The sequence below is a fragment of the Biomphalaria glabrata genome, chromosome 1 (genome assembly GCF_947242115.1).
Source record: "Biomphalaria glabrata chromosome 1, xgBioGlab47.1, whole genome shotgun sequence".
Taxonomy (NCBI): domain Eukaryota; kingdom Metazoa; phylum Mollusca; class Gastropoda; family Planorbidae; genus Biomphalaria; species Biomphalaria glabrata.
The window spans coordinates 7,051,542-7,076,564 of record NC_074711.1 but is presented as its reverse complement, the minus strand read 5'-3'; the positions used below and the strand labels follow the sequence as shown (position 1 = coordinate 7,076,564).

The window sequence follows — 25,023 nt, the reverse complement described above, 5'->3', positions numbered from 1 at the left end:
GGGACTTGATTGGAACCCTCAAGGAAAGTGGGCAGACCCAAGCAAACCTGGAAGTCAGTCATCAGTGAAGCTGATGATACTGGAAAGACATGGGAGCAGATGAAGAAAGCTGCTCAGTACCTGGGAGTGCACAGGATTAAGAAGAAGAAGCTGATAAGACTTAACTACGCTGGTTATTCTAGCTAAACATAGTTCCCAATGAAATATTAAGTTGATACTAATAGAATAGGTATTAAAGGCAGCTAACACTGAAATTGAGGCTAAAAAAAACTACAACAACAAGAAATTTAACTTAGTTAACTAGACTTTTATTGAAACAACAAATTAAAACATTCTTTCTGTACATCAGTATAACCTCTTTCTAAGAACATAGAACATTAACTATATGCACTTGGAAGAAACTGGAAACAAGAATACATTGAGGGTCTAAGTAAATTGAATATAAAGAATTCATTAGAATACAAAGTAAAATGATATCAACAATTTGAATAAGATTGAGTAGAATTAGCCTAAGAGACAAAAATGTTTACAAAACGTGTATTGTTATTACCATCATTTGTGAACAAAATATTCCAGTACTTAGATTAAATTTTTTTTTGCCTTTAAAACAATATGTTTTATTTGAAAATATCTTACCACTGTACAAGTGTCTGCAAATTAATAGCTGTTACTAAATACTTTAAAAAAATATTTCCAAACATGTAGAATTAGTGACCAACAATTTGACATTTCAATTATCATACAATTATAGGAATAGAATCCCTCATGTAATATCATCCAACAAAATCTAGCAATGTCAACAATGTTGAGAGAAATCAAAATGTGTTAAATAATACTAGTTAACATTTTTTTTTTCCTTAATTGTGAAATACTTGTTTTATTTTTTTTTTTTCAATAAATTAAAGATCAGGCTACAACAAGATCACAATCATACCAACCAGCATTAATAGAATAAAACAAAGAGATTCATAAAGCAGTATTTTTGTCACCAGTACATGAATGGGTGACTTTTTATACATTGCATTATTTTTACATACTTCCAACTCAAACAATTATAAAATTGTTACTTGTAATGCAAAAATCTGGGACTTTTCAAAGCAGAAATTGTTGTTTTAAACTTAAAAAAAAAAAAATGGACAAAAAAAAGAAAACAAAAGCAATAATAGTAATGGGTAAACCGAATGCTTCAAAACACAATAAAACAAATAAAAACCCAGTAACATTTGAAACAAAAACGTAGTAATAATGGTCCCAAAGTTTCAATGTGAAAGTTATTTCTTTTTGTTGTTGAGTTTTATGTTACTGTTTAGATATCTAATCTTTTGGTCAACAAAGATTAAAATTAAATGATAAATACTAGAAAATGTCTTTTCTGACATTTTATCATTGTATAAAAAAAAGGTTCAGCTTACTGTGGCTAATTTAAACATCAATTTCATGGCTGATAATAGAAAAAAAAGTTATATTTTATAATTACTTTTAATCCATATTTTTTTTTTGAAAGGATAAAGACTTTATGAAATGTTTTACCAAATTCAAACATGTTTACTAAACAAAATGTGTTCATGGTATTTTGGAAAGTTTAAAAAAAAAACAACAGTTCCTAAAACTATTTGATGTTCCTTAACAGTGGAGTGCTTCAATTTTACAAATTCAACAATCAACATCTCACTTCAACCAATTCAACAATCAACATCTCACTTCAACCAATTCAACAATAACATTTTGCTTCAAACAATTCAACAATCAATAGCCTGCATCGACCCCAGGTAACCAACATTGAAATACAGTTGACTCTTGATAGTCTAACAGTATTGTAAGATTACCGAAAATGTAGGGTTACCAAATTTCATCTGTACTTTAAACAATTGTATATGTCAAGAAAATTCTATTTATGATAAGATGTTCTCCTAGACTTTTAAGGGTATAAGATAAAACAATAGATGAACAACTAAAATTGATTGATCTAAAAGATATTAACATGATTACAAATACTGTATTAAATTACAATTTAAACCTGCCTACATTTTAAAAATATACCATTCATACATCAATGTCGCGTCGGATAACTGAGTATACTAGATTATGAAGTGCTGAACTATCAAGAGTCACTGTACTTTCATTAAAACATTTCTTAGTAAATCAGATTTTAAAACACAAATCTCCAAGACAGATCCAGTGAAAAGTAAACCATTTCAGATAAACAAAAACAATTTATTTGAAATGTTAACCCAGAGGAGTCAAATGGACGGTATGTCATGGTGGACAAATGCGGTCCAGCAAATAATGAAAGAACGGCGCTTGAAGATTACATGGACTGGATACAAAAATGGTGGAGAATTTTTTTTTTCAATAAAACAATTTCTGAAACATTTACATCACAAAAAGCTATTTTTTTTTGATCATTTTAATAATGTGCACATTGAAACATGTGAAAATAAAATGCTAACCACTTGTAGAACTCATCAGAATTAAGCCATAACATTTTGGACAAATTCAGGTAAAGTATCTCATTCTTGACAATTGTAATTCCTATCCCCATAAACCAAGATTTTATCTTCTAACCTTGAACACTGACAGTTACAATTATCTAACCCTGAACACAAACAGTTAAAATTACTTATCTCTAAACTAGTAAACACTAACAATTTTCTATTTCTTTGAGGATGAACGGGTTAAAACCAAACATGCAAATATTTATAATTTCAAAAAGTAGAGGGGAAAAAAAAAATTAAACACCAATGAAGGGTTATAAATTTTTCCTTCATAGTTGAAGTAAACAAAACATTATGGCATCTATTTAATTAAAATTAATTAATACGAACTTCAGTATGAAATAATTAAAAATAAGACATGTAAATAAGAAATAAATAAAAACCCCTGTAATACAAAATGAAAAAAAAAAGTTTTATACTTTAAAAAATAATTGAATGGAAGATTGAATAAAAAGGAATCAGATAAAAAATTAAGAGAGATTAGTGGTTTTAAGTTTAACTTTTTTTTCTTAATTTTTTCTTTACAATTTTTTGATGTTTTTTTTTTATGTTTTACCATGCCAACTGTTTAATAATGCTAGAAAGTTAACTTACTTTCAAATAAAATAAACTTAAATATAGTAAATCCTCTGAATATGAATTAGACAAGATGCAGTCAATACATTAAAACAACTGAAACATCTTCACAATGAATTAAACATTAACAATCCAGAAGAAACTAACAAAGGAAAGAAATCTATTGCACTAATAGGTTTCTATTTTGTGTAAAACCTGGTACATAATGTGTTTACTGATAGGAAAAATGTATTCTCTTGAACAATTTCTATGACTAAAATAATTGTTAAAACTTCATAAGCTAATTCGTAAGCCTATTCATCTGTAGAAGCAGAGGAAGGATATACATTTGAAAACATGGCTGCAAAAACACTTGAAAGTCCTTGAAAATTGTTTCCACCGTTTTAATTTATTTAAACAGTCCATTCTAGGGGACACTAAATGATTATACAATAATACAACATAACAGAAAAAGTCATGTGTGGGATAAAAAGATACATATTTACCCCATACCCTAAAACTAATCTTTTTATTAGCTCTTTCTCTCCTAACTGACGATACCAACGTTGATTCCACCAGAAAGTGGTAAATAATTACGGAGAGAAAGAGTTAAACACTGGCCCACTCACATTTCTTTCAAACTAGTCGCATTCTCCTGCTTTGTTTTCCACAACAGTAGTTGGCATCCTTAACAGTTGGAATAAATAACAATGGCTCTTGGCCAAAATGTCCTGTTTTGTAGCCAGACATCTGACTGATGCCACACATTTCTTTCCCCCCTTTAGCCTTGGAAAAATTTAAAAAAAATCAATAACAAAAATTAAGAGATGAATAAACACATTTAGAGTAACAATTATGAAAAGCATTAGTTCCATTTAAAAGGAGAAATTCAAAATGGACAACTATTATAATATTCAAATTCCAGTTGGCAACTTATTCTACAGCAGTGACAGAGTGTAATATTGTATCTATGGAAACAGAGAATTGCTGCCAACTCAAAGATTTACTCCTGGACATTCAAATCAAAGAAAGTAAATCATCACAGAGGTAACAGATGCTCAGCGTCTACCTACAATTTACCTTTTCCACAAGGTAACTTAAAAAAAAACAACAAAAAACCTTATTGTTACTAATACAAGTCATCAGTTTTTTTCAACATCAGTTTTCCAAATTCTATCACAATAAAGCATAATGAAGAAAGATTTTACTTATTAACACCTCCCATTTTGGAATATTTAATTTGTTTGATTCAATCATACCAAGAATCTCAATTTACCCTTAAGGTATCTTATACATGTTTCTCTAAATCTAAACTTGACATAGGATAGAAGAACACTTAGATCTTATGAAATATGTTTATAAAACAAATTTATGAAAATGTTTTTTGTTTTGCCAACGTATTTTCAATAATTTTGGTATATTAATGTATAAATTAGCTGCCAATCAGGCTTGAGAAAAGTTCCACACATCAATGTTATTTTTCTCTGGGCACTGCATGAAAGTTAGTATATCTCTGTTTTATACTTGCCTCTCAACAAATATCATGCAAAGCCAGGCCATGCAATACAAAGTACATTTATTATATTAACTTGGCACTGATTTATTTGTTGTTATTGCTGGTAGGTTATCATGTAGGTATGGGACATTTTTCATGTAGACCAAAATATTTATTGCAACCAGTCCATTCCAAAGTCTAAATACTATTTCAACAAGATTAAAAAAAAAAAAAAAAAGGGAAGTATCCTGACTTTTGATATTTTGAAGTGTTTTTTTTCATATTTAAAAAATTAGATGCAATAAAAAAGCAATTTTAAAATGTTTCGATGCATGTAAAAAAAATCGTTAGAATATCAGTTTAGACTAAGTCAGATTCATATTAATGAGAGAGGGAGGTACAGGTCTCAGGGATACTTAAATTTTATAGAAAACCGGTTGGTTAAAGTGGGTGAAAGAAACATGTGAACAGCTTCGAAGCAGCAACTAGTTATTTTTCAGGTCATTTGTTAAGGAAAGATAAATGGTTCAAAAATGAGTGCCATCATTATGAAACTACATCAGGATTAAAAAAAAAAAGATATGTCCTGTTACTAAGATAGGTGTGGCTAGTAATATTTTGAAATTAAATCTATTATAAATGTATGCAAAGGTAAATTTTTTTTTGTGGTTTGAACTTTATGAAAACAAAATTTATAGAAAGAGCTGTTATAAAGTGTACTGTTCAAACTTGGTAGGTACAACATTATCCCAGGTGCAGATCTGACTTCCATGTGTACATATTTTCATAGCAGAAGAAATCAGGGCCCTATGTCAGTCAATCCACCAAATAGCTTTTAATTAGTGGACAGAAAGCTGAGCCTTGACTTGGCTTAAAGACAAACTGATTTGGCTTGACTGGTGAAAATAGCATTGGCTCTTTTATAAGAGGACGCCTACAAACAAAAAAATAGAGACAAGTTAGAAATAAGAAATTTTTATTTCTTGAAAAAAAATAAAGGGGAGGGGGGTAGTTCGCAGTGGCTGAATGGCTAAATGCTTGGCTTCTGAACCTAGGGTCCTGGGTTCGAATCTCAGTGAAGACTAGGATTTTGAATTTCAGGATTTTTAGGAGTCCACTCAACTCTAATGGGTACCTGTCTTAGTTGGGGAAAGTAAAGGCAGTTGGTCGTTGTGCTGGCCACATCACACTCTGCTATAACCATTGGCAAAAAGAAATGACCTTAATTAACATCGTCTGCCCTATAGACTGCAAGGTCTGCATACTGCAACCTTTAAATAAAGAAATGTCACTTTTGGGGGAAACTCATATTTTTCCTTTGGGCAACAAACAAACCTGTCCCAAAATCAAGTTCATAACAGGCGAGGCTTTTAACTAACTCATTGTTTGCCTACAATATCCACCACAAGTCTCTCATTTAAGTCTTTACACTAATATGCACATAGGGATCCACATGGTGTCAAGTTATCAGCCATAAATAAAAGTAATAAATTATTACCATTCAAAATGAGCAAAAAAAAGTATAACATTTGATCCAAGATTGATATTAATATATATATATATATATATAAAGGGTCTAATAATGTACATTATGAAGAGTTAGACTTTGAACATGGTTCTCTTATTATGTTTGTCAACAATGCTGTCAAAGTATCAGTCCACCAGCTATATAACTTGATTCATTTCGTTTGACACTTGAACAGATGTGTAGTTTTGAGCTTTGCTGGTTTTCGGCATTGAAAAGTTTGGCCAAAGAAAAATAATCACAATATACAAAATTAAACTTACCTTGACTCATCAACAACTGTAATTTTTTCACAGCCATCAGGAGGTTCACGCACAAATGGACAAGATGTTTCTAATTTTGGACTTACAACATATGGCGATGGCTCTGGTGAGTTTTCTGCAACAGAAACAATTTTAATAAACTGCCAAATTTCTACGAAAATCATTAGTCATTTTTGAAATACAAGAACTTTTTCTTTTTTCCTTACAAGCTTATAGTATGAATATTAAAATGAGGGTTAGGCCGAATAGATAAGTTAGTCATGAAAAAAAAAGTAATAAAAACCAGCTTAAAAAATAAACGTAAAAATATTTTTTTTATTTGCTTTTACTCAAAAATTTTAGTCCTAACCTTTAGCAAGCTTTTAATGCAAACTGTACATCTTTTGAACAATATAAACTAGACTAATACCATCTAAATTTGTCCAATACCTTTGCTAGATTTGCTGTCTATTGAGTTGGACCTGCTTCTGAGTATGCTGTAATTGTCAACACTTTTAGGCCTTGTTGGTGTAACTGGACTATATGGTAATAGATGGGAAGCAGGCAGTGCTACATCTAGCTGCTCCAAGGGGGTTTGAGTATCCACACTTCTAGTGCAACTTAAACGATTCAATTCTGGTGCAGGTGCTCTGTGTCCATCAGGTATTTCCTGAAAAAAGATCTTCATACATTGAAATCTGTATTCTAAATAAAGTTGATGCTGTTTGTATACCAAATATTTCATAAATAGCTATGGTTCACTGTTGGCTTTAGAAAGTCCAGCAACTAGTCACCTTTGCTATTCACGACCAGTACAAGAAACCAAATAGATTTAATATCCCAGTACAATCAAATAGATTTAATATCTGAGTACAACCAACTAAATACATGTCAGTACAATCAAATAGATTTAATATCTGAGTACAAGCAACTAAATAGATAAAATATTTCAGTACAATTAAATAGATTTAATATCCCAGTAAAATGCTGGAGGGGCAGAAAAAGATTTATTACCCCAGTACAAGTGAAGAGATTTAATATATGAGTACAAGCAACTAAATAGATATAATATCATGAACTAATTAAAAGTTTTAGCAAAAAATAAAAGAAAGGAAAAATGGAGATATACAAGGAGTTAATGATTCTCTTTTAAGTCCACTTTGCCTAACAGTTCTCCTTTCAGACCTTGCGATCTACAGGGTAGTTGATGTAAAGGTCATCTGTTTCTATGGCCGATGGTTAACAAAGGTGGCCAGCAAATTGACCAACCCTCTTGACTTTCCCCAACTAATGTCAGGTACCCATTGAGCTTCCTAAAAATCCTGAAATTTAAAATCACAGTCATCACCGAGATTCATTGCCTCATAAGTACCCCATATCTGTCGGGAACACTAGCTCATTGTGCAGCGGACTTGTTCATTGAATATAGAGCCAAAGTAAAGGAAACAAGCCTGACTAGTTTCATATAATTGTTTCAAAGTGTTTCACTTCAGGTCATATCAAATGATTTTCTGCACTTATCTTAACATGTTTAAAATATTTAGAATAAATGTTTAGAAAATAAAAGAAGTTTTGATATGCAATTAATAATAAGGTGACTAGTAGAGACTGTTAGAAATCTATTTGAATTTAAAACATACAAAACACAAACAACTTACCCTGAATACATTATCATCACCATCACTACTGGATAAACTCACAGACTTCACACTTGATACAAGTTTTTCAATCTCCTGAAGTGAAAAATTGATTTCAGTGAGTTGAATGAATATCTACCCCACTACACAAGAGTGGATGTATATCGAATCTGTCTAAGCAGAGTCAAGACTTACGGTATTCAAACCTTCCACACTATTTCTCTGGAATCTATTCATGTTGGGTCTAGACACAGGTCCAAGATGAGTGACTGCTTTGCACAGCTGTGTGCACAATGCTGGAGGGGCAGTAAATGAAAGAGCTGAGTGTTTGCCAGGAATGGGACTTGTTCGTTGCTTGCCATCAAATTGTTTGCTGCCTTCTTTGGATTTCTGTAAATGCTGTTTAATAAACTGAAGCTGTAAAAGAATGAAGTATTTCAACAGTTAAGAAGCAAAAAAAAAAATTTAAAAAAATCAGTTTTTGCAAGATTAATACAAATGCTTATTTTCTCACAGAAACCCATCAACCCTTTTTACCATTAAATACTTTTTTAAAAACAAAGTGAAATTACATCAATTATTTTGAATAAATCCTGTAATTAATTTTTAATAGATCTAGACTAACAATAATAAATTTTGCCATTTAAACTATTTTTTTTTTGTTTTATTTTGAGCAGCTTTCATGCTTATAGCATGCTCAGTGCACTATGGTCCAATCACTTTTGTGGATCAGGTGGAGGAGGGGAGGGGGGTATCTAGAAGAACATTTCCATGCTGCTTTGGTAAAAGCTATTGTTCTAAAAGTCGCTCTGAGTTCCTACTCAGACAGTAAACAATAAACAAAAATTATAGACTATCATTTTTATCATGAAATTCTTTGGATAATTTTATGAGCAATGCAAATGAAAGTACAAAATTTGACAAATACTTTGTTTTAACACATAAAAACAGCTTACTTTCAAGTGATCACCTTGACCTAAGGAAGCAGATCTTTTGTGGGTTTTTCTTCTTTTCTCAGTTTTTTCAATATCAGAAACTGTCTGAAATTGGTGAACATTTGACTATGACAACTATGAATATAACTATGTATTGTAGTTGTGAAACATTAGATAGCTTTGGCAATTCATAAGCATTAAAAAAAAAAATCAATAAATTTCTTTTTCAAATAACCAACCTGAGTTGATTTGTCACACATGAAGACTCCCTCAGTTTGACAATGGTGGTAATTGTTAATGTCCTTAGGCCAGTGACCCGTAAGGTAAGTTGGAACAACGGCATCAACTGAACTCGCTCGTGTAGATTTCCCAGGAACCGGACTGTGCCGCAGGTTTTTACTTTTCTCTAAGAACAAGACATGATAAGCATAATATTTTGGAGGTGAAAAGTATGTGAGGTCGCAAGCCCTATGCATTAGCCTATGTAAGAGTTGCAGTTTTAAAAAATCTATTCCTAAGAAACAAAGTAGTGGTGAGAAGCCTGTGCCTGTGGAAACATCAATAGTTTATTTAACATAAGACCTAGACAAGTTAATGTATGGTCATTACAATGACCTAACATGACTATCTTTTAGAACCCTAAAAAGAGCTCAAGGCTCAGCAGCAATAAAGCTGGCTAGAAGAAGAAGAAGAAGAACCCTATATACTTTATCAGGCTAATAGACTTGATGATCATGACCATATTCCTGTTCATCTACAAATCTTTGACTTTATCTGCAGGGCTTAAAAAAAAAAAAGAAGAAAAAAATGCATTAATCTCACCCAAAAAGACAATCTATCTACCAAAGTATGTTATAGGATTACATTGATCATTGGGTTCCACAAAGACCTTAAGTAGTATGTATGCATCACTCAGGTGCTACAAGATCTGTGAGGACTGAATGGATCTTTCTGATAGGAACTATACTAGGGGAAAGGGACAGTTTCATCCATTAGAATAGATAGGAAAAAGCATCAAGCAGAGAAAGAATGTAAAACTTAAGATAGCAGAAAACAGTGAGACAGATGACATAACTTAAAAACTAATAGCACCTTGATTTTAAATATAGAAGCCTCCGCAATTTTTTTTTTCCTAATTCTATCTTTGGCTTATGTTATAAACTGCTATGACTCAATATCACGAGTGTACGTTTTAATAAAAAGGTTTTAACTAATTACAAGATATATATAAAACAAATTGGTTATTCCTACTCAAAGATAATTTTTAAAGATGTAAGTTAATACATCATATATTGTAATGTTGCATTTTTTTTTTACCAAGACTGTTTGTTACCAATGTCAAACAACATGCATACTCATCTCTTTTGTGTATTATGCATTGATACTATTTATGCAAGATATGCGCCTAGCTATTTGGTATAGGAATCATATTATTGACTTTATATATATTTCAAAGCTCAAAGTATCTGAGCATTCATCCTCTGCAGAATGCATTGAAAAATTTTATAAATACTCTTTGAACTCTCAAAGGAGTATCTGTAACTAAAATCTTTTAAATTTAATTAAAACTCTTTAAAATGTAGACTAGTGGGAGGGCAAATAGATCTAAGTCAGTTAAAATGTTAACACAAACCTTTATTTGCTCCATTATTACTTAAATGATTAGGGCTCTGGGACTGTGAATGTAGTGAAACTTGAGAAGAAACGTTTGCCGTTCCTCCAGGGCTTAATCTATCTGGAGAGTTTGCATCCACAGATTTTGTTGACCATAATTTACTACTGTCTCTTGGTGATGTTGATGTCAAATGTGAATGCCCTTGCTTTAGGGAGAAAGCCTTCACTGCTTTAATAGGGCCTTGCTTTGATGTGGATGGGGACCCATTTCGCCGTACTCGTTGAGGCTGATTTGACATGTTGTACAAAATCTAAAATCTTAGCATCAAATCCAGTCACTTTCGTCTATAACTAGACTAGACACTGGTTAACGAGAAGCCTAGAAACAAATTTAATTAATGATTAATAACAAGATTATTCTTATATTATTAACATAGATCTATTAAACTGCAATCTATTTGAAGTCTTTGCATATCTGTATTTAATGAAGTCTACTTAGACTTTATTCTTTAGTAGGCTAGTTTTTAAATATGGCTGAATGACTGCCTGGTGGCATGGCATGCGCTTTAAACTGTTACCACAGTGGTCCCAAGTTCAAAATCTGTCTGTTGGACTACCACATAAATGACATAATAATGAAACATCTGAAACTTATCAAAATAATTAGAGCTAATTCTAAGTCATTTACTTAAGTTAATTTTGCTTGTTTTACACGTTTAAAATGATCCTTAAGAACTAAAGATTATTACATTCTTACACAGGATGGCTGTGATAACAACTTAAAAAGAAGGATGTGCTAATATGTTTATATTGCATCATTGTTTGTGAATGTTTTCGTGAGACAGTACTTAAAAGGATGTGATGTAATAAAATGATAGTCTTCAATGTCTACTTATATCAACACAAAGTCTCTGTTTATTAATTGTTACCAGTCGACCGGCGTCGTAGTATATGCCGCTATTTTGCAGGGCCAACCTTAGGTGACCGCAGTGGGCTCCGCACTTATGCGACCACAGTGGGCCCTGCACTTTAATAGGACCTGCGCTAATTCTAGGTGTATATATATTATTATATTAAACCATCGTATAACTTATAACAGATTTCCTGCGGCCTCCTGTCGATTTACCAGGAGCTCCTGGAAATCTCCTGAAATTGCAAAATATACGAAAAAGTCATAGAAATATTCAGAAATTATTAAAATCTTTAGAAAACTCATATAAATCTACTGAAATATATAGACAAAAATGTTCATTTTTGAGTGTCATTCAATATGGAAAATGCCAATCCTACGCGCGATAAAACAAAAACGGCATTATCCCGTAATTTTGGAATCTGGTGAAAAAAGCTTCTTGCGCCTCAAACTAATGAAGATTTACTTTAGTTCAACAATTCTTGTAGATAGATTGAAACATTTGGTAATTCTTGCTATTGAGCGTGATCTATGTAGGAAATAGAATTTTCATGATATACTGTATGACTTCGCCCTAACACAAGTCTCGTAAAGTAATTCTGTACGTAGTAAAGGATGAATAAAATGCAAAGACGTATTTATTTTCTAATACAAACGCTTCATTTTCACTTACTTATTATCAGTATTTCTACCCAAATGTGGCCCCGCGAAATTTCTTTTATTCCCTCTATTTAGTGACGGGTGAATACAGACTAGATTACTTGTTCTCTTTCTATGACTTCTTGGTCACAATGGTTAAGTACGGTCCTGCTATTCTGCTATTTAGTGACGGGTGAATACTATTTGTTCTCCCCCCCCCCCCCACTTTTTTTTCTCCTAAAATTACATGGGGCAACTCTAGTCCGTCCGACTTGCAGAAATAAAAGAGTGATCTTTCCATTACTTGGTGTCTAAACTCTTGAGTCATGAAGAGAATTATATATATAGATAGAAGATAGATGAAATATATAGACAAAAATTGTCAATTTGGGGTGTCATTCAATATGGAAAACGCCAATCCTGTGTGCGATAAATAAAAACGGCATTATGCATTACCCGTAATTGTGTAATCTGGTGAAAGAAGCTTCTCACACATCAAACTAATGAAGAATTAGTTTAGGACAACAATTCTCATAGAAAGATTGAAACATTTGGTAATTCTTGCTATTGAGCCTGATCTATGTAGGAAATAATTTTTTTTATGATATACTGTATAACTTGGCTACAAGCAAAGCTCGTAAAGTACATCTGTACGTAGTAAAGAATGAATAAAATGCAAAGACAAATTTATTTCCTAATACAAACTCTTAAATTTCACTTATTATCTGTATCCCTACCCAAACTTGACCCGCGAAATCTGTTTCGCATAGGGCCCCAAAACGGTTGAGTCCGGCTCTGCTTTTTAGTGACAGGTGAATACAGAGTAGATTACTTGTTCTCCCCCCCTCTTTTTTTGCCGCTACGTGAGGTAAAAAATAAATAAAAGAGTGATCTTTCTTGGTCACAACGGTTGGGCCCTGCTATTTAGTGACGGGTGAATACTACTTGTTCTCCCCCACCCCCTCTTTTATTTTTCCTGGTGTAACTCTAGTTTGTCCAACTTGCAGAAATAAAAGAGTGATCTTTCCTTTACTTCTTGCTTGCATGTCCAAACTCTTGAGCCATGAAGAGAATTATATATATAGATTATTAATGTTTACAGTATTTTATCTATTTCTCTGCGACAACAGAACAAAGGCAGCAGACAGGGTTCAAACCATGGACCATCCACCAAGATGACAATCCAGACCATGTGTAGGTTAATTCTATAGCTAGTAAATTCTAGTAGATCTAACTAGAAGCTATATTATCATATGATATAGATCACTATATGTCACTATCATACTTATAAACCTACTAGACTCTAGAGGTCTAATAGTATAATATTATAAGCAGCCTATAAGGTTGATATATCATGAAATATTAATAATAATTTGAGCAGTAGATTTGAATATGATTTATATGTATTACTAAACTCTATCACTAACATAAAAATACACTAGAGATAAGAATTTCAGATTTTATCTATGACTATTATCGAGACTATTCCAATACTTTCTCTGACACAAACACACAAAATTCAAAACTATGCTGAAATGCCTATGACCGCATCATATCATGCCTTAGCTGACATAGAAGAGAGCACCTGGTTGCATGCGGCCTCATAACGAGACAGCTGGAGGCCACTCACAAAGGCTGCAATTACACATTTGAGACCAAAAGAAAATCCGCTGCCGAGGACAGACGCAGTTGTCAAAAGGAGAATCTAAATCGACCCCCTGCGGACACTGATGTTTGCCCTGGTGTGGCAAAATATGTAGGTCACAGCTGGGGCTGCACAGCCACGGGAATACTGCATTCCTCACTAATCTTCTGACTCAAAGACAAGCCTTAATATTTTTATCATACTATCAGCCTTGCTATGCAGTATTACTAGAAGACTCTATGACTAGTATTAGTATGACTATATGTGCTATAATCACTAGATATTCTATAGGCCAGGCATAGTACTAGAGAAATACAAGTACATCTAGTGCTGCTACTAATAGATCTATACTAGAGTATACTTTACAACTAGATCTATAGATCTTGATTTAGCTTTACAACTTATATTTAAACAGAACTAGATCTGATCTAGATGTACAACTAGTCTAGATTTTAGTGTTAGTCTACTGCTGGCTAGGCCTTACTTTAGCTTAGTTGGCTTAGTGACTTAGTCACTCATCAGTGCTATACTTGGCTTAGGCTAGGTGTCTAGGACTAGGTGGTATATAGGCTATTTAATTTTTATCCCGAGGTCTAATATATTTATATAATAATTATAGATAATTGATGCTCAACCTAATTCGACCTGCGGGCCATTTTAATTTCCCAACACTCTCGCGGGCCACATGACCGAAAAGTTACAAAAACTAAATGAAATTGTTCTGAAACTATTTTACCAGAACCCTTTTGATGTAGTGCTACATTCATCATTTCATGTGATATTTGACGATTATATTTTTCACGCGTCAGAAAATAACTTCATTTGTCTACTTAAAATGTTAGCAACAGTGTAGGTCTCTTTTTGGTTAATATTCACATCAATCCTCAAATCTCTAGTTGTAGTTAAACAATCTTTTAAATATGAGAGCCCTAAGTAGGTAAAGATACATTTTTCAACTATTTTTTTTTTTGGAGGGGATTTTCTCCACTTTATGTCAACGTTTCGGCGGGCCGGATATAACCACGTCGTGAACCGGATCTGGCCTGCGGGCCGTATTTTGGGCATCAATGTTATAGATGATTAGATCTATACTAGCTAGTAGAAGTCTATCAGTCTAGTATCATCTTATCTTTTATCTCACTCAGAGTCACAGTAAGATTAGACTAGAATGAAGAATGTAGAATACTTCACTCGAGTCAGAGTTATAGTAACTTACACTACTTACAGAGCTAACCCTAAATTCATAATCTAGTGTATTAATTAACCGTACATCTAGATTCTAGATCTATTAAATTATTAAATCTATATAATAAATAGAATAGATGTAGACATTATTATAATTATAGATATATGACTATATCTATGTCATTTTTCTATGTGGTATGTAGAATATTATAATTTATAGAGATCTAGTCTAGATATAGATCTAGATCTAAGAATTTCAGATCTAGCTAGAGTATTCTAGAGATAATCTAGACAATCTAGAGAACAGAATGTTACTGATGACACTGATGTCTGATGTCGTGTAGAATAGATCTATCTGATTCTATCTAGTAGAATCTAATCTAGATCTACTCTTCTTGCAACAATAACAATGACTCTCAATGAGTTTGTTACAATAACAATGCCATTCACAATGATTCAGTAATGCAACTGCAATCAATGCTACTCAATCATCACACTAGTAATCACTAGTTGTTAGTAGTAGTACTACTAGTCATGATCATCTTGTTGAGTCGGGCCTAGGCCTAGGCCGCCCTAAGCCTAAGCTTACAACTTACAGTGACTTACAGTACACTGTTACACTTACTACTTACAGTTACAGGTACGGGAGAACAAACTTGAACTTGAAACATAGCTGTATTATATCTAGATGAAGATATAGATTGCAAACGGATATTTTATTTTAAAATATTTTATTACATTTAACTCGTGCGATTAAGACAAGATCGTTAAAAAAGCTTCTGTTTGGTGTTCAACTGTTGTAAATAAACTTTTTTCCAACCTCGATATGTTAACCACAAAAAAATGTGTCACGTGACCATTTCTGGCTTTCGTATTGGACAAATTTAATGCCTTTTAATTGTTGCCCTAGACTAGAGAGAGATAGGAAGTTCGGTCTTCTTTGTTTTCTTTAAAGCTTTTATTTTTGCAAATGCAAAATGAATGATGTGTTGTATTTGTTAAATATTAATATATATCGCGTCATTATTATAGTAAAATTTGATTTAAAAAATAGATTAAGTACTTGTGGTAAAGACCAAGTTATTACTGCCTTACGCCCCTTTTTGCTTAGCAACGACAACGTTCTTTTGAGACTTTTGTTGATTATCAACTTGATTAAAATGATTATAACCCACTGACAATATTGCTCATTTTTTAAACTAGAACTAATTGTTTTGAACGTATAAAATAATAATATATATCTATATAATAATGTTATTATAAGCGAATGTAATTTAAATATTAGACCTACAAGGGTCAATATGGTTTTCCTCGACAGCGTTCATAACAACTTTCTTGAAACCGGATGTTAAATGGAGAATTCATTGTTGGATAATGGTTGGATACTTGTCAAGTTGTAACAATTAAAAAAAAAAAAAAAGAAAAACATTAGACTAGCAGTACACACCAGGCTACGCCTGTTGATTTGTTCCAAAGATTTTTTTTTTATTATGGCCAGAATACCTCTTTATTATTTTTTAAAATTTTAATAAACGGTCCACATTTTAACAATCAACCTAACATACCTTTTTAGCCCGTGAATTATTCTACTAGGCCTATAGATCTATATCTGTTACAATGAAATTTCACGGCCCGCTATTTTTCGCATTCAGGACCCCCCCCCCCCCCCCTCTTTTTTTTTTTACCTGCGCATCGCACATAAACTTTTGACTTGATTTGGAAAGACCCGCTTCATAATCCACCCCGCACATAAACGCTCTCATATTTTGAGGCTCGTTAATTTTAATAGAACCTTTACTATTACGCTCCCTCCTACGTTTATTTGACCCTTTTTGAATGTAGCGAAATAATAGCTCTAGATTTATCTTATCATTACTAGATCTATTAGGATTTGCTTGGTTTTTGTTTTTTTAGTGTTACAAAGTACCATTCATAGACTTATATATACAATAAAACACACACACACACACATCAATGCAATCACACAGACAAGCTATTTTCAATCTGGAATTGATAGGTTGGTAGAAATTTCTTGTATAGAAAATTGCATTTCCAGAAAGTCTCATTAGATTTGTATGTATTGATAGGTATGCACTGTGTTGGCCATGTTTCGAACATTAACTGCCGCCATCCTGTGGGATGTTTGGGTTAGAATGTAATAATCTTCAATTCTGATGGTATATAAGAAACATGTAAAACAAACAGCTGCTACTTGGTACACATAGATCAGTGACTGATGGGTCAGCATAGCCAACTAAAATAATGCACTCTTCCTTAAGCTTCAGACATAACCTTACTATTTTTACAGATTGGTGATTTAAATAGGTGAGAATTCTACTCAAAGTGGCAATAAATTAATAGATAATTGAATGTAGAGAAATTGCATTAATACTTAATGGTAGGTAATATACCCAGTGTCACATCAGACAAGTTTTATCCCTGTGATGGTGTGTGTGTGTTTACATGTGAAGTTGTGTAACTATGTGCACACAAAAGAAACTTAGATTCAACAAGTTAAATATATAGGAAAAAAAATAGATACTTTAATACATTCTGATGGAAGGAAAGAAATTATTGCGTTGACATTATCTGAAGCTTTTAAAGCAATAAAAACTTACAATAAATAAAGCGCTTTCCAATAAAAAAAAATAAAAAGGCATGTAACAAAAAACTGATACAAAGTGGAAGTATTAATCCTAAATTGTAAAATATCCACTTGGTATATATATTTATTTTAAATTGTCAAATATACATCTGGTATATATTTATTTAAAATTGTGAAAAATACATGTGGTATATATATTTATTCTAAATGGTCAAATATACACGTGGTATTTAATTTTACAGCCTGTCACACATTTGTTTTTCAACAATTTCATTTCTTTGCATAATAATGAAACTAGAAGGCTTTTTTTCCAAACATTTTTGTAGACTTAGGTAATATACACAGATGAACAGAAATAAACCATATGTAAAATAAGAGTATATTGCGAGAAATAAAAGAATACTGTTATTCAAAGAGATCTTGGGTTACATAAAAGCAATTATAAAGCTACAACATTCATGCACAATGGAATGAACAGATTCCACTTGACTGTCAACCCTAAGGTAGCTAGTACTCTGTTTAGTTATGTCACACACAACACATTTACTTTTATACATGACCAAAGAGATTTCATCGGTGATTACACATTTTTAGGGAGACAAGACACAGAATGATCAGAATAAAGAATTTCAATACTATGAAATAAAGTAATGTATTTTCTTCAAGGAAGGGATAAAATGAAAAGGTTGAATTGTTAATTAGAGTAAGAAAAAAAACAACTAATAAAATGAAGAAGTCACAGCTAAAGGGAAAGACTTTTTGTTTGTGAATCCATTTTACACTGGGTGTTATATCACATGAGATTAAATATGAAAATATTTAAATTAAAATAAAATTTAAAAAAAAAAGAAGCCTAATTGTGATGAACGTCAAAATACACAAGTCAAAAAAATAAAATATAGAAAATGATTTGTGTTTTTTGAACCTATTTTAACTATCTTTTTAAATCCTAATTCTAACAAGTTCAATGTCATACAATGCTTCAGTAAGGTCAAGGCAGATGATTCTGTGGAAAATCCGAATGAAAAAAAAGGTACTGTGTTACAGTTCTTGACAAATATCTTAAATAACATGTACTTGTAAAAGCCAATTAATTTTTATATACTTTAATAACAATTATTAAATATACTACATGTTTAACAAAGGAACTGATTTTCTACATCATTTTGATAGCCATTGCTTGACTATGAATTAGTTGATTTCTGAAACCTTTTGTGAATATCATCACATTTGATTTGCAATAGAGTTCTCTTGATTTGGCATTTGTAAACTATCAATCCCTAATTTTAGGGATAAATATAATTCTATATTAACAGATACCAAATCCATTGAAAGAGTCCTTTACTGGTATTAAATGACTATAATTTGAGCATTTCTTATATACTGTGCCTAAATATATATATATTTATATATATAAAACAAAGCAGGTATTAAGAATGAAATTAACTAGTTGTAGAAAATTTTGAGAAAATAACAAACCATGAGCTAATGAAGCACAAGTTAGGACTTCCAGCCTTCAAAATGTTTAATAAAAAATTCTAAGTACTTGGGAGCTTGTTGATAAAAAAATATAAAAAGAAATATGTGAAGTTGTTTCAAAGCTTACACTTTCAATGTTCTACAGTAGAGACGTTTCAAAGCTTACATTTATTTTCTATAGTAAAGAAGCTGTTTCAAATGTATGTTCTACAGTAGAGAAGTTTCAAAGTTCTTCTACAGTACCATCTGCTCCATAGATACTAAACCATATACAGTTTCTTCTTATAATGAATGAACTAAAATATATGTATACATTGCACAATTAATTGATTAAAAACATGCATCTCAGTGCAGTACATTCATAAATTGAGTCTCCCCCCTCCCTCTCAAGTCTTTTTAAACATATTCGTTGCTTCAAAAAATGACATCTAATGTTACTGAATACTTTTAATCAACACATTTTTGCCAGTTGGATTTATACTTTTACTTTTTTTTTTGGTACTCTATTTCCTTTATTTTCATAAGAAAATTGACTGTACAATAAAACAGCTTTAATATAACAGACAAATACTAATTTTTTTAGCTATTCACATGAAAAAAAAGTATAAAAGTCATAAACATTTAAAAAGCTTCAGATATAAATAATTTACTTTTCTAATCTAATTAAACAACAAATAAATTAAAATAAAAACATTTTTTTTTTTTTCAATATAGATAATATAATATACATATAAACAGTAGTCAATTTTTTCCTTCACTCCACTTGGATTGTAATGTCTTTACAAACTTTGATTTTTTTGAATCACAAATAATTTACAGAGACAAGTTTGTGCTTCTGTATCAAAATCAAGCACTATGAAATAAATATTTTATTTTTAGTTATTGAAGTTTAATTCATACAACTGACATTTGACTATATGTAAAAAAAAAAATATTCTTATATAAGTCAAACATTTTCTAGCATATGTAATCTCATAAACATAGCACTAACCTACACATGAGACAATAAGTTTATTTGCAACATTTGTAAATAAAAACAAAAGTAACATTTCTGAAGTGAGAAACTACTAAATAGAATGATGAATAGAAGGCACTGCTCCAAATTTAAAAAAAAAAGCTAAACTATTGCACATTTTTATAATGAATGTTAGATTTTGATCTAAGTAAGAAACTGAATAAGAAGTGGTTACTGCCATCAAACAACTCAAATAAGTCAAACCCAGTGTAGAATTTAGCTAAGATTGTTAGCATGACTTACTACTTTACTCATTCTAAAATATTTCAAAAACACACTTATATGGCTTATGATGCTATGCAGTTGTTTTTTTTAAATTCATAGCTAATAATCCACAAGAAGAACTACATAGAAGAGGTTTATATGTATATGAATATGCATCTAAATGTAATTCATACTGTGTTAAAAATGTCTAGATTAATGCAATCAGTATTTATTTGAATAAGAAAAGTAAGCCAGCTTTTAAATGATAATATGAAAAGCAGTTACATGATTTTTTAAAATGATAGCCATTCTAAGCAAATTAGTTTAAAAAAAATAAAAAATTGTAGACCAGGTTTTTCCTCATTTACAGGCCTAATATTTAAAACCAAAGTACAAGTTCAACACAAATTAAAGTCACTCAACAAAAGTTGTTCTTCTTTTACCTAAATGCTGATAAATGCACCTAAGAAAAATTAAAATTAACCTGCATCAGTGCAAGTTTGTCTTTAAAAACCTATACCTTGATTAAGGCTTGCCAAACTGAGACATTTCATGAGCGTAACATAAAAATAACAGTACATGAAAGTATGTTAAATCAAACTAAAGGAACAAAGAAAAATCAAGTAAGCTTGCTAAGGAAAATGGATATAACTTTTAATTTTACAATTTAAATTTTGAAATAATGTTCTGTAATTGTATTTTACAGATCTCTAGTTTAAAAAAAAGGGTATTTTGGGGATTTCCACAAAGCTCTTAATGTCCCAAAACATGAAAGTATTTAAAAAAGATCTCATTAAATTAAATATTTGCACAATAGGTTTTCATAATTCTGAGCTAATACATGTGGTTTAAAGGGATGTAGTTTAAAATGATATGCTTAAAAAAAATGTCTAATACTTGACAAGTAGCAGTCTACTTGTCAAGTAATGAAATATTTATTCAAACATTTGAATTACTTTTAATTTCGACTTGTATTAGGAATTCTTAGCTGCTTCCACATATGCAGACACCAGGCTTCCAACAAAATTAAATGCTTAATATATAATGTACATAGATTTCTCCTTGACAACATTTTAGTTTTACACTTAAAAGGAGGAACACATTCAAACTGCAGAGATGGTAACATGAACAAAAATATAAGATCTACACCAAATGGTGATGTGTTAGTTATTTTCCTCTAAACTATGATCCCTCACATAGGAGGCAGCTGATACAGGGGGAATAAATGCCTGTGATGCTGAGCCCGATTCATGGCTGCCATTATTCTGATTTAATGAAGTGGCTGGCAGTGAAGAGCTATACTGAAACTCAGTGTATGGTGGTGGTAGGTTAGCCTGCAGTGGTGGCCCCATAGCAGATCCTTGAGAAGGGAAAATGTTCTCACTGTCATCTACTTTGATGAGAGCAAAAAGGTTCATCATAAAAAAAAAACATAGCATATAAAATGTGATAAAGAATACTTAAAAACCTAAGAACTGAACTTAATAACTTCAGTTTTAATGTTAAGATTCTAATATGATAATGTTTAAATATATATCCCCCCCCCCCCCAAAAAAAAAAAAAAAAAACAGAAACCAAGTTCTTACCATTCTTAGAAAACCCTGGGTATGGAGGCAGTTCTGCTTTATTTACAGGATAGAGATTTGGTTGATTTACAACCTAAGATAAAAATATTTTTCATTTTAAAGTGAAAAGGTAATTGTGAACATCAAATCAATGGTCTAAATGGTTTAGGGTTTGAATCTTAATCTAGATAACATGCATTTTTGCATTGAGGATTCTAAAGTGGCACAAATTCGTTAAGTAACTAACAAAGTTTGACTCAATTTTAGGCTATTGGAATGTTGCAACATTGATCAAGAATTCAATTACTTTAAAATTATGACATAATTATTTCTTTCTAGAAGATTTATTATATTTTTTATTAAAACACATTATTTAAGATTAGTTGTGAATGGCAGCTACACTATGCAATGCCTCATATATTAAAAGTTTGTACAGCAATTGATAATATTCATAAGTTAATGTTACCCGGTATGTATAGAAACTGCCTTTTCAGAAATGTAAACTAAGCAATACATTTGGCTAATATATAATAAACACAAACCTCATAGTATGCAGGTGGTAAATTAGATACTGGTTCTGGCCCATTGAAACCAGGGCCATTATATGCAAAGAAATTGAACTGTCTGCTGCCTTCTTGATTTCTGCTGCGTCGAGTTGAACTGTGGCAAGGTGCTGGCAGAATTGTATCAGGTCTTGTAAGACTACTTGACCTGGACATTAATGCTAATCGCCTTCTCCTGTAGTAGCCACATCCACCAAAACATGACATCAACATAAATATAACAAGGAGCCTAGAGATTAAACAGATGATTGGGGAAAAAAGTTGAAGAAAAAAGTACTTTTACCAACAAAATTACTATGAAAATAAACCAATAACAAAAAAAAAAGGATTAAACTATCTTGAACACAAGGACTATTTTGAAATATATACAAATTGTGAGATATCCATAAAAAAAAATGCTGGAAGATTATGTTTGTTTGAAAGGCTGCCATGAATGTCAGTAAATAAAAAGAAAAGTCTACAGAGGTAAATGACAAATAAAACTAAGATTGAACTAACAGAGTTCTATAATAATTTTAATGGATTGCCAATGATTGAAAAAAAAAAATTGATTCTAGAAGTACTGGAAATTATTTCTAAGTCTCAAATTCAGTAAAGCAGAATGTATAAATACCGAATATAGGTAAGGTGAAAACTAAAATGAACACCTCAATATTAAAAAACTCAAACATTAGATTCAGATAATTCAAAATAACATAGAACTAAAAGAACATTTCTAGAGTAGTGGAAATTAAGTAAGAGTTAAATTGAAAGCTTAGTCTGGATTTTACATGGTCCTACCCACCTTGACCAATGGCATGAAAATGTTTATGAAGTCCAATAAGAGGAATTTGTTTTAAAGCAGAGATCACCAAGGGATAATTCCATAAGATTAAATGAGCATATATATGTGATCAGGTTAAATAATACATAGGTTGTGAACTGGAATCATTTTCTTGTATAACAAAATGTTATGATCAACAGCATTTGTTATATTTATACATACCAAAAATACCACATATTCCATATCTGTAATCTAAACAGTTGGTTACTATGCAGCATACTATCATAGCAACATTCTTTTCTTGATTCACAGCATTTGTATGGAGAATGACAGCTGAAAGAACATACACATTTTTTTTTATATTGATGGAAGAAGATTTTAGGATTTTAAAAAATTCTAATTATTTATCATACATAAAAAAAAAACAGCTTACAATTTATCTTCTCCGCAATAATCAGATAATACCTGCAAAATAAAAAAGTTGTTACTATACAATTAGAAAAAAATTTTGCACAGTTTTTACAAGTATTTTGTGTGTGTGTTCTGTTTTTACATAAAATATTTCTGTATTCCAATTTCTAGTTCCATATATGTTTGTAAAAAAAAATGTTTTACATGTTTCAGATTTTCCTTTAGAGTTGAAGATAATCTACACCTTAGCTCAAAGCTCCTGCAAAACTAGGATGGCAGTGGACAGGGTGTAAACCCTAAACATCGAGATGACCTAACGACAGTCCAGCGCCCATACTGCATGACCAGGCAGCCATTCAGCCATATATTAAAACTAAATTGCCATGTCTGACTTTCTGTCAATTTGTTGGTCATGCACTTTATAGGTTACTTAAGAAGCACATAAAAACTAGGATTTGTTAGTCATTTCAATGAGTGGCTAACAGCTGTTGTCACACTTTTCCATGCATGAATAATAAAAAAAAACATTTTTATGTGTTCAGCAAAAGTTTTGTGAGCAAATTATTATAACTGATAAAAGCAGATCTTCAAGTAGGGCTGTGGAGTATGATGCACTCTAAAGATCCAACACCCGAGTTGTTACCTCCAGAGCAAAAAAAAAAAAAAATTTAAAAAAATGCATCTTTACTTTAAAAGTATCATAACATAAAACTTATTAAATACCAATTTCAAGGGAAATATTAATATTGACCCAAAGGCTTTTGTTCAACAGAAAAAAAATCTTTAAAAACTTATAAAAAATTATAAAAAATTCAAATCTATACTTTGGTTTGTATTACACAATTTGTTTATTATTTTATGTTTACTAATGTAAGGTAAGTGATTCTGAGTTGTTAATTTTGTGTTCCCCAACTAGATCTATTTTTATGACTTATTGACTAAAAGTACTAAAACCCTCAAGATAAAGTATCATAAAGATCTTGGCAGCCACTATCTACCCATAAGTTTTAATTTTACTTTATTGATGCAATGATGGGTCTTATTCTTTTAATAAATAACAGCAAATTGTGTGAAGTTTCAACACCATATCTTAAAGACATTTTATAATCCAGTCAATTAAAGTTCACCAGACAGTTTTTTCGGTCACATAATGACATAGACATAGTCAGTCATTACTACATTAGGCTAGCACGGCAATACGCCAATAGCAATGACAAATGATCAGTTAAACTAAACTAAACTACTCGATCTAAAATATTCTAAAAGTAAAAGTAAATTATTAATAAATTATTTACCTCACTAAAGAAAGAGACAAATGAAAGAAACAACAGTAGTTCCATAATCTATATCGTTTTCTATCTTAATCTGCTGTTGAAAAATAGATCTACAATATAGATCTAAGATCTAGATCTAGATTAAATCATAAATGTAACGCAAATGAAATGTTTTTGACGATTGTTTTTCGAGTATTTATTATGGCTGAGCTTTAAAAGTTATAAATAGAATATGCCCTTGACACTTGACTTATTACCTCTTTTACA

General features: G+C 31.3%; 2 protein-coding genes across 4 annotated transcripts; both read right to left on the bottom strand.

Annotated features, from left to right (window-relative positions):
* Nucleotides 1-286: 286 nt before the first annotated feature.
* On the bottom strand, nt 287-16,252 carry LOC106073180 (protein FAM117B-like). Of its 2 annotated transcripts, XM_056019129.1 has the most exons (10): nt 16,169-16,252; nt 15,510-15,561; nt 10,518-10,877; nt 9,124-9,290; nt 8,906-8,989; nt 8,145-8,366; nt 7,971-8,045; nt 6,763-6,982; nt 6,334-6,448; nt 287-5,479 (listed from the first exon to the last, which is right to left on the bottom strand). In XM_056019129.1, exons 3-10 carry the CDS (start codon nt 10,795-10,797, stop codon nt 5,362-5,364), a joined length of 1,281 nt encoding a protein of 426 aa, XP_055875104.1. In that variant the 5' UTR covers nt 10,798-10,877; nt 15,510-15,561; nt 16,169-16,252; the 3' UTR covers nt 287-5,361. The 2 variants fall into 2 exon arrangements, with proteins under 2 accessions (XP_055875104.1, XP_055875108.1); XM_056019133.1 differs by lacking the exon at nt 15,510-15,561 and having other exon boundaries at nt 16,169-16,189.
* A 1,144-nt stretch (nt 16,253-17,396) lies between these two features.
* LOC106056639 (uncharacterized) lies at nt 17,397-24,991 on the bottom strand. Of its 2 annotated transcripts, none has more exons than XM_056019110.1 (6): nt 24,778-24,991; nt 23,505-23,536; nt 23,294-23,404; nt 22,288-22,537; nt 21,767-21,839; nt 17,397-21,573 (listed from the first exon to the last, which is right to left on the bottom strand). In XM_056019110.1, exons 1-6 carry the CDS (start codon nt 24,820-24,822, stop codon nt 21,344-21,346), a joined length of 741 nt encoding a protein of 246 aa, XP_055875085.1. In that variant the 5' UTR covers nt 24,823-24,991; the 3' UTR covers nt 17,397-21,343. The 2 variants fall into 2 exon arrangements, with proteins under 2 accessions (XP_055875085.1, XP_055875092.1); XM_056019117.1 differs by having other exon boundaries at nt 17,397-21,570; nt 24,778-24,989.
* Between the last annotated feature and the right edge of the window lie 32 nt (nt 24,992-25,023).

Excerpts from the sequence above, each read along its gene's own strand:
- LOC106073180 (XM_056019129.1), bottom strand. The coding sequence starts at position 10,797 with ATGTCAAATCAGCCTCAACGAGTACGGCGAAATGGGTCCCCATCCACA. Across the intron at positions 8,990-9,123 it reads TGTGTGACAAATCAACTCAG|ACAGTTTCTGATATTGAAAA; the intron begins GTTGGTTATTTG and ends CACCAATTTCAG. Across the intron at positions 5,480-6,333 it reads ACAGTTGTTGATGAGTCAAG|GCGTCCTCTTATAAAAGAGC; the intron begins GTAAGTTTAATT and ends TTTTGTTTGTAG.
- LOC106056639 (XM_056019110.1), bottom strand. The coding sequence starts at position 24,822 with ATGGAACTACTGTTGTTTCTTTCATTTGTCTCTTTCTTTAGTGAG. Across the intron at positions 23,405-23,504 it reads TATTGCGGAGAAGATAAATT|CTGTCATTCTCCATACAAAT; the intron begins GTAAGCTGTTTT and ends ATGTTCTTTCAG. Across the intron at positions 21,574-21,766 it reads CCCAGGGTTTTCTAAGAATG|TAGATGACAGTGAGAACATT; the intron begins GTAAGAACTTGG and ends CTCTCATCAAAG.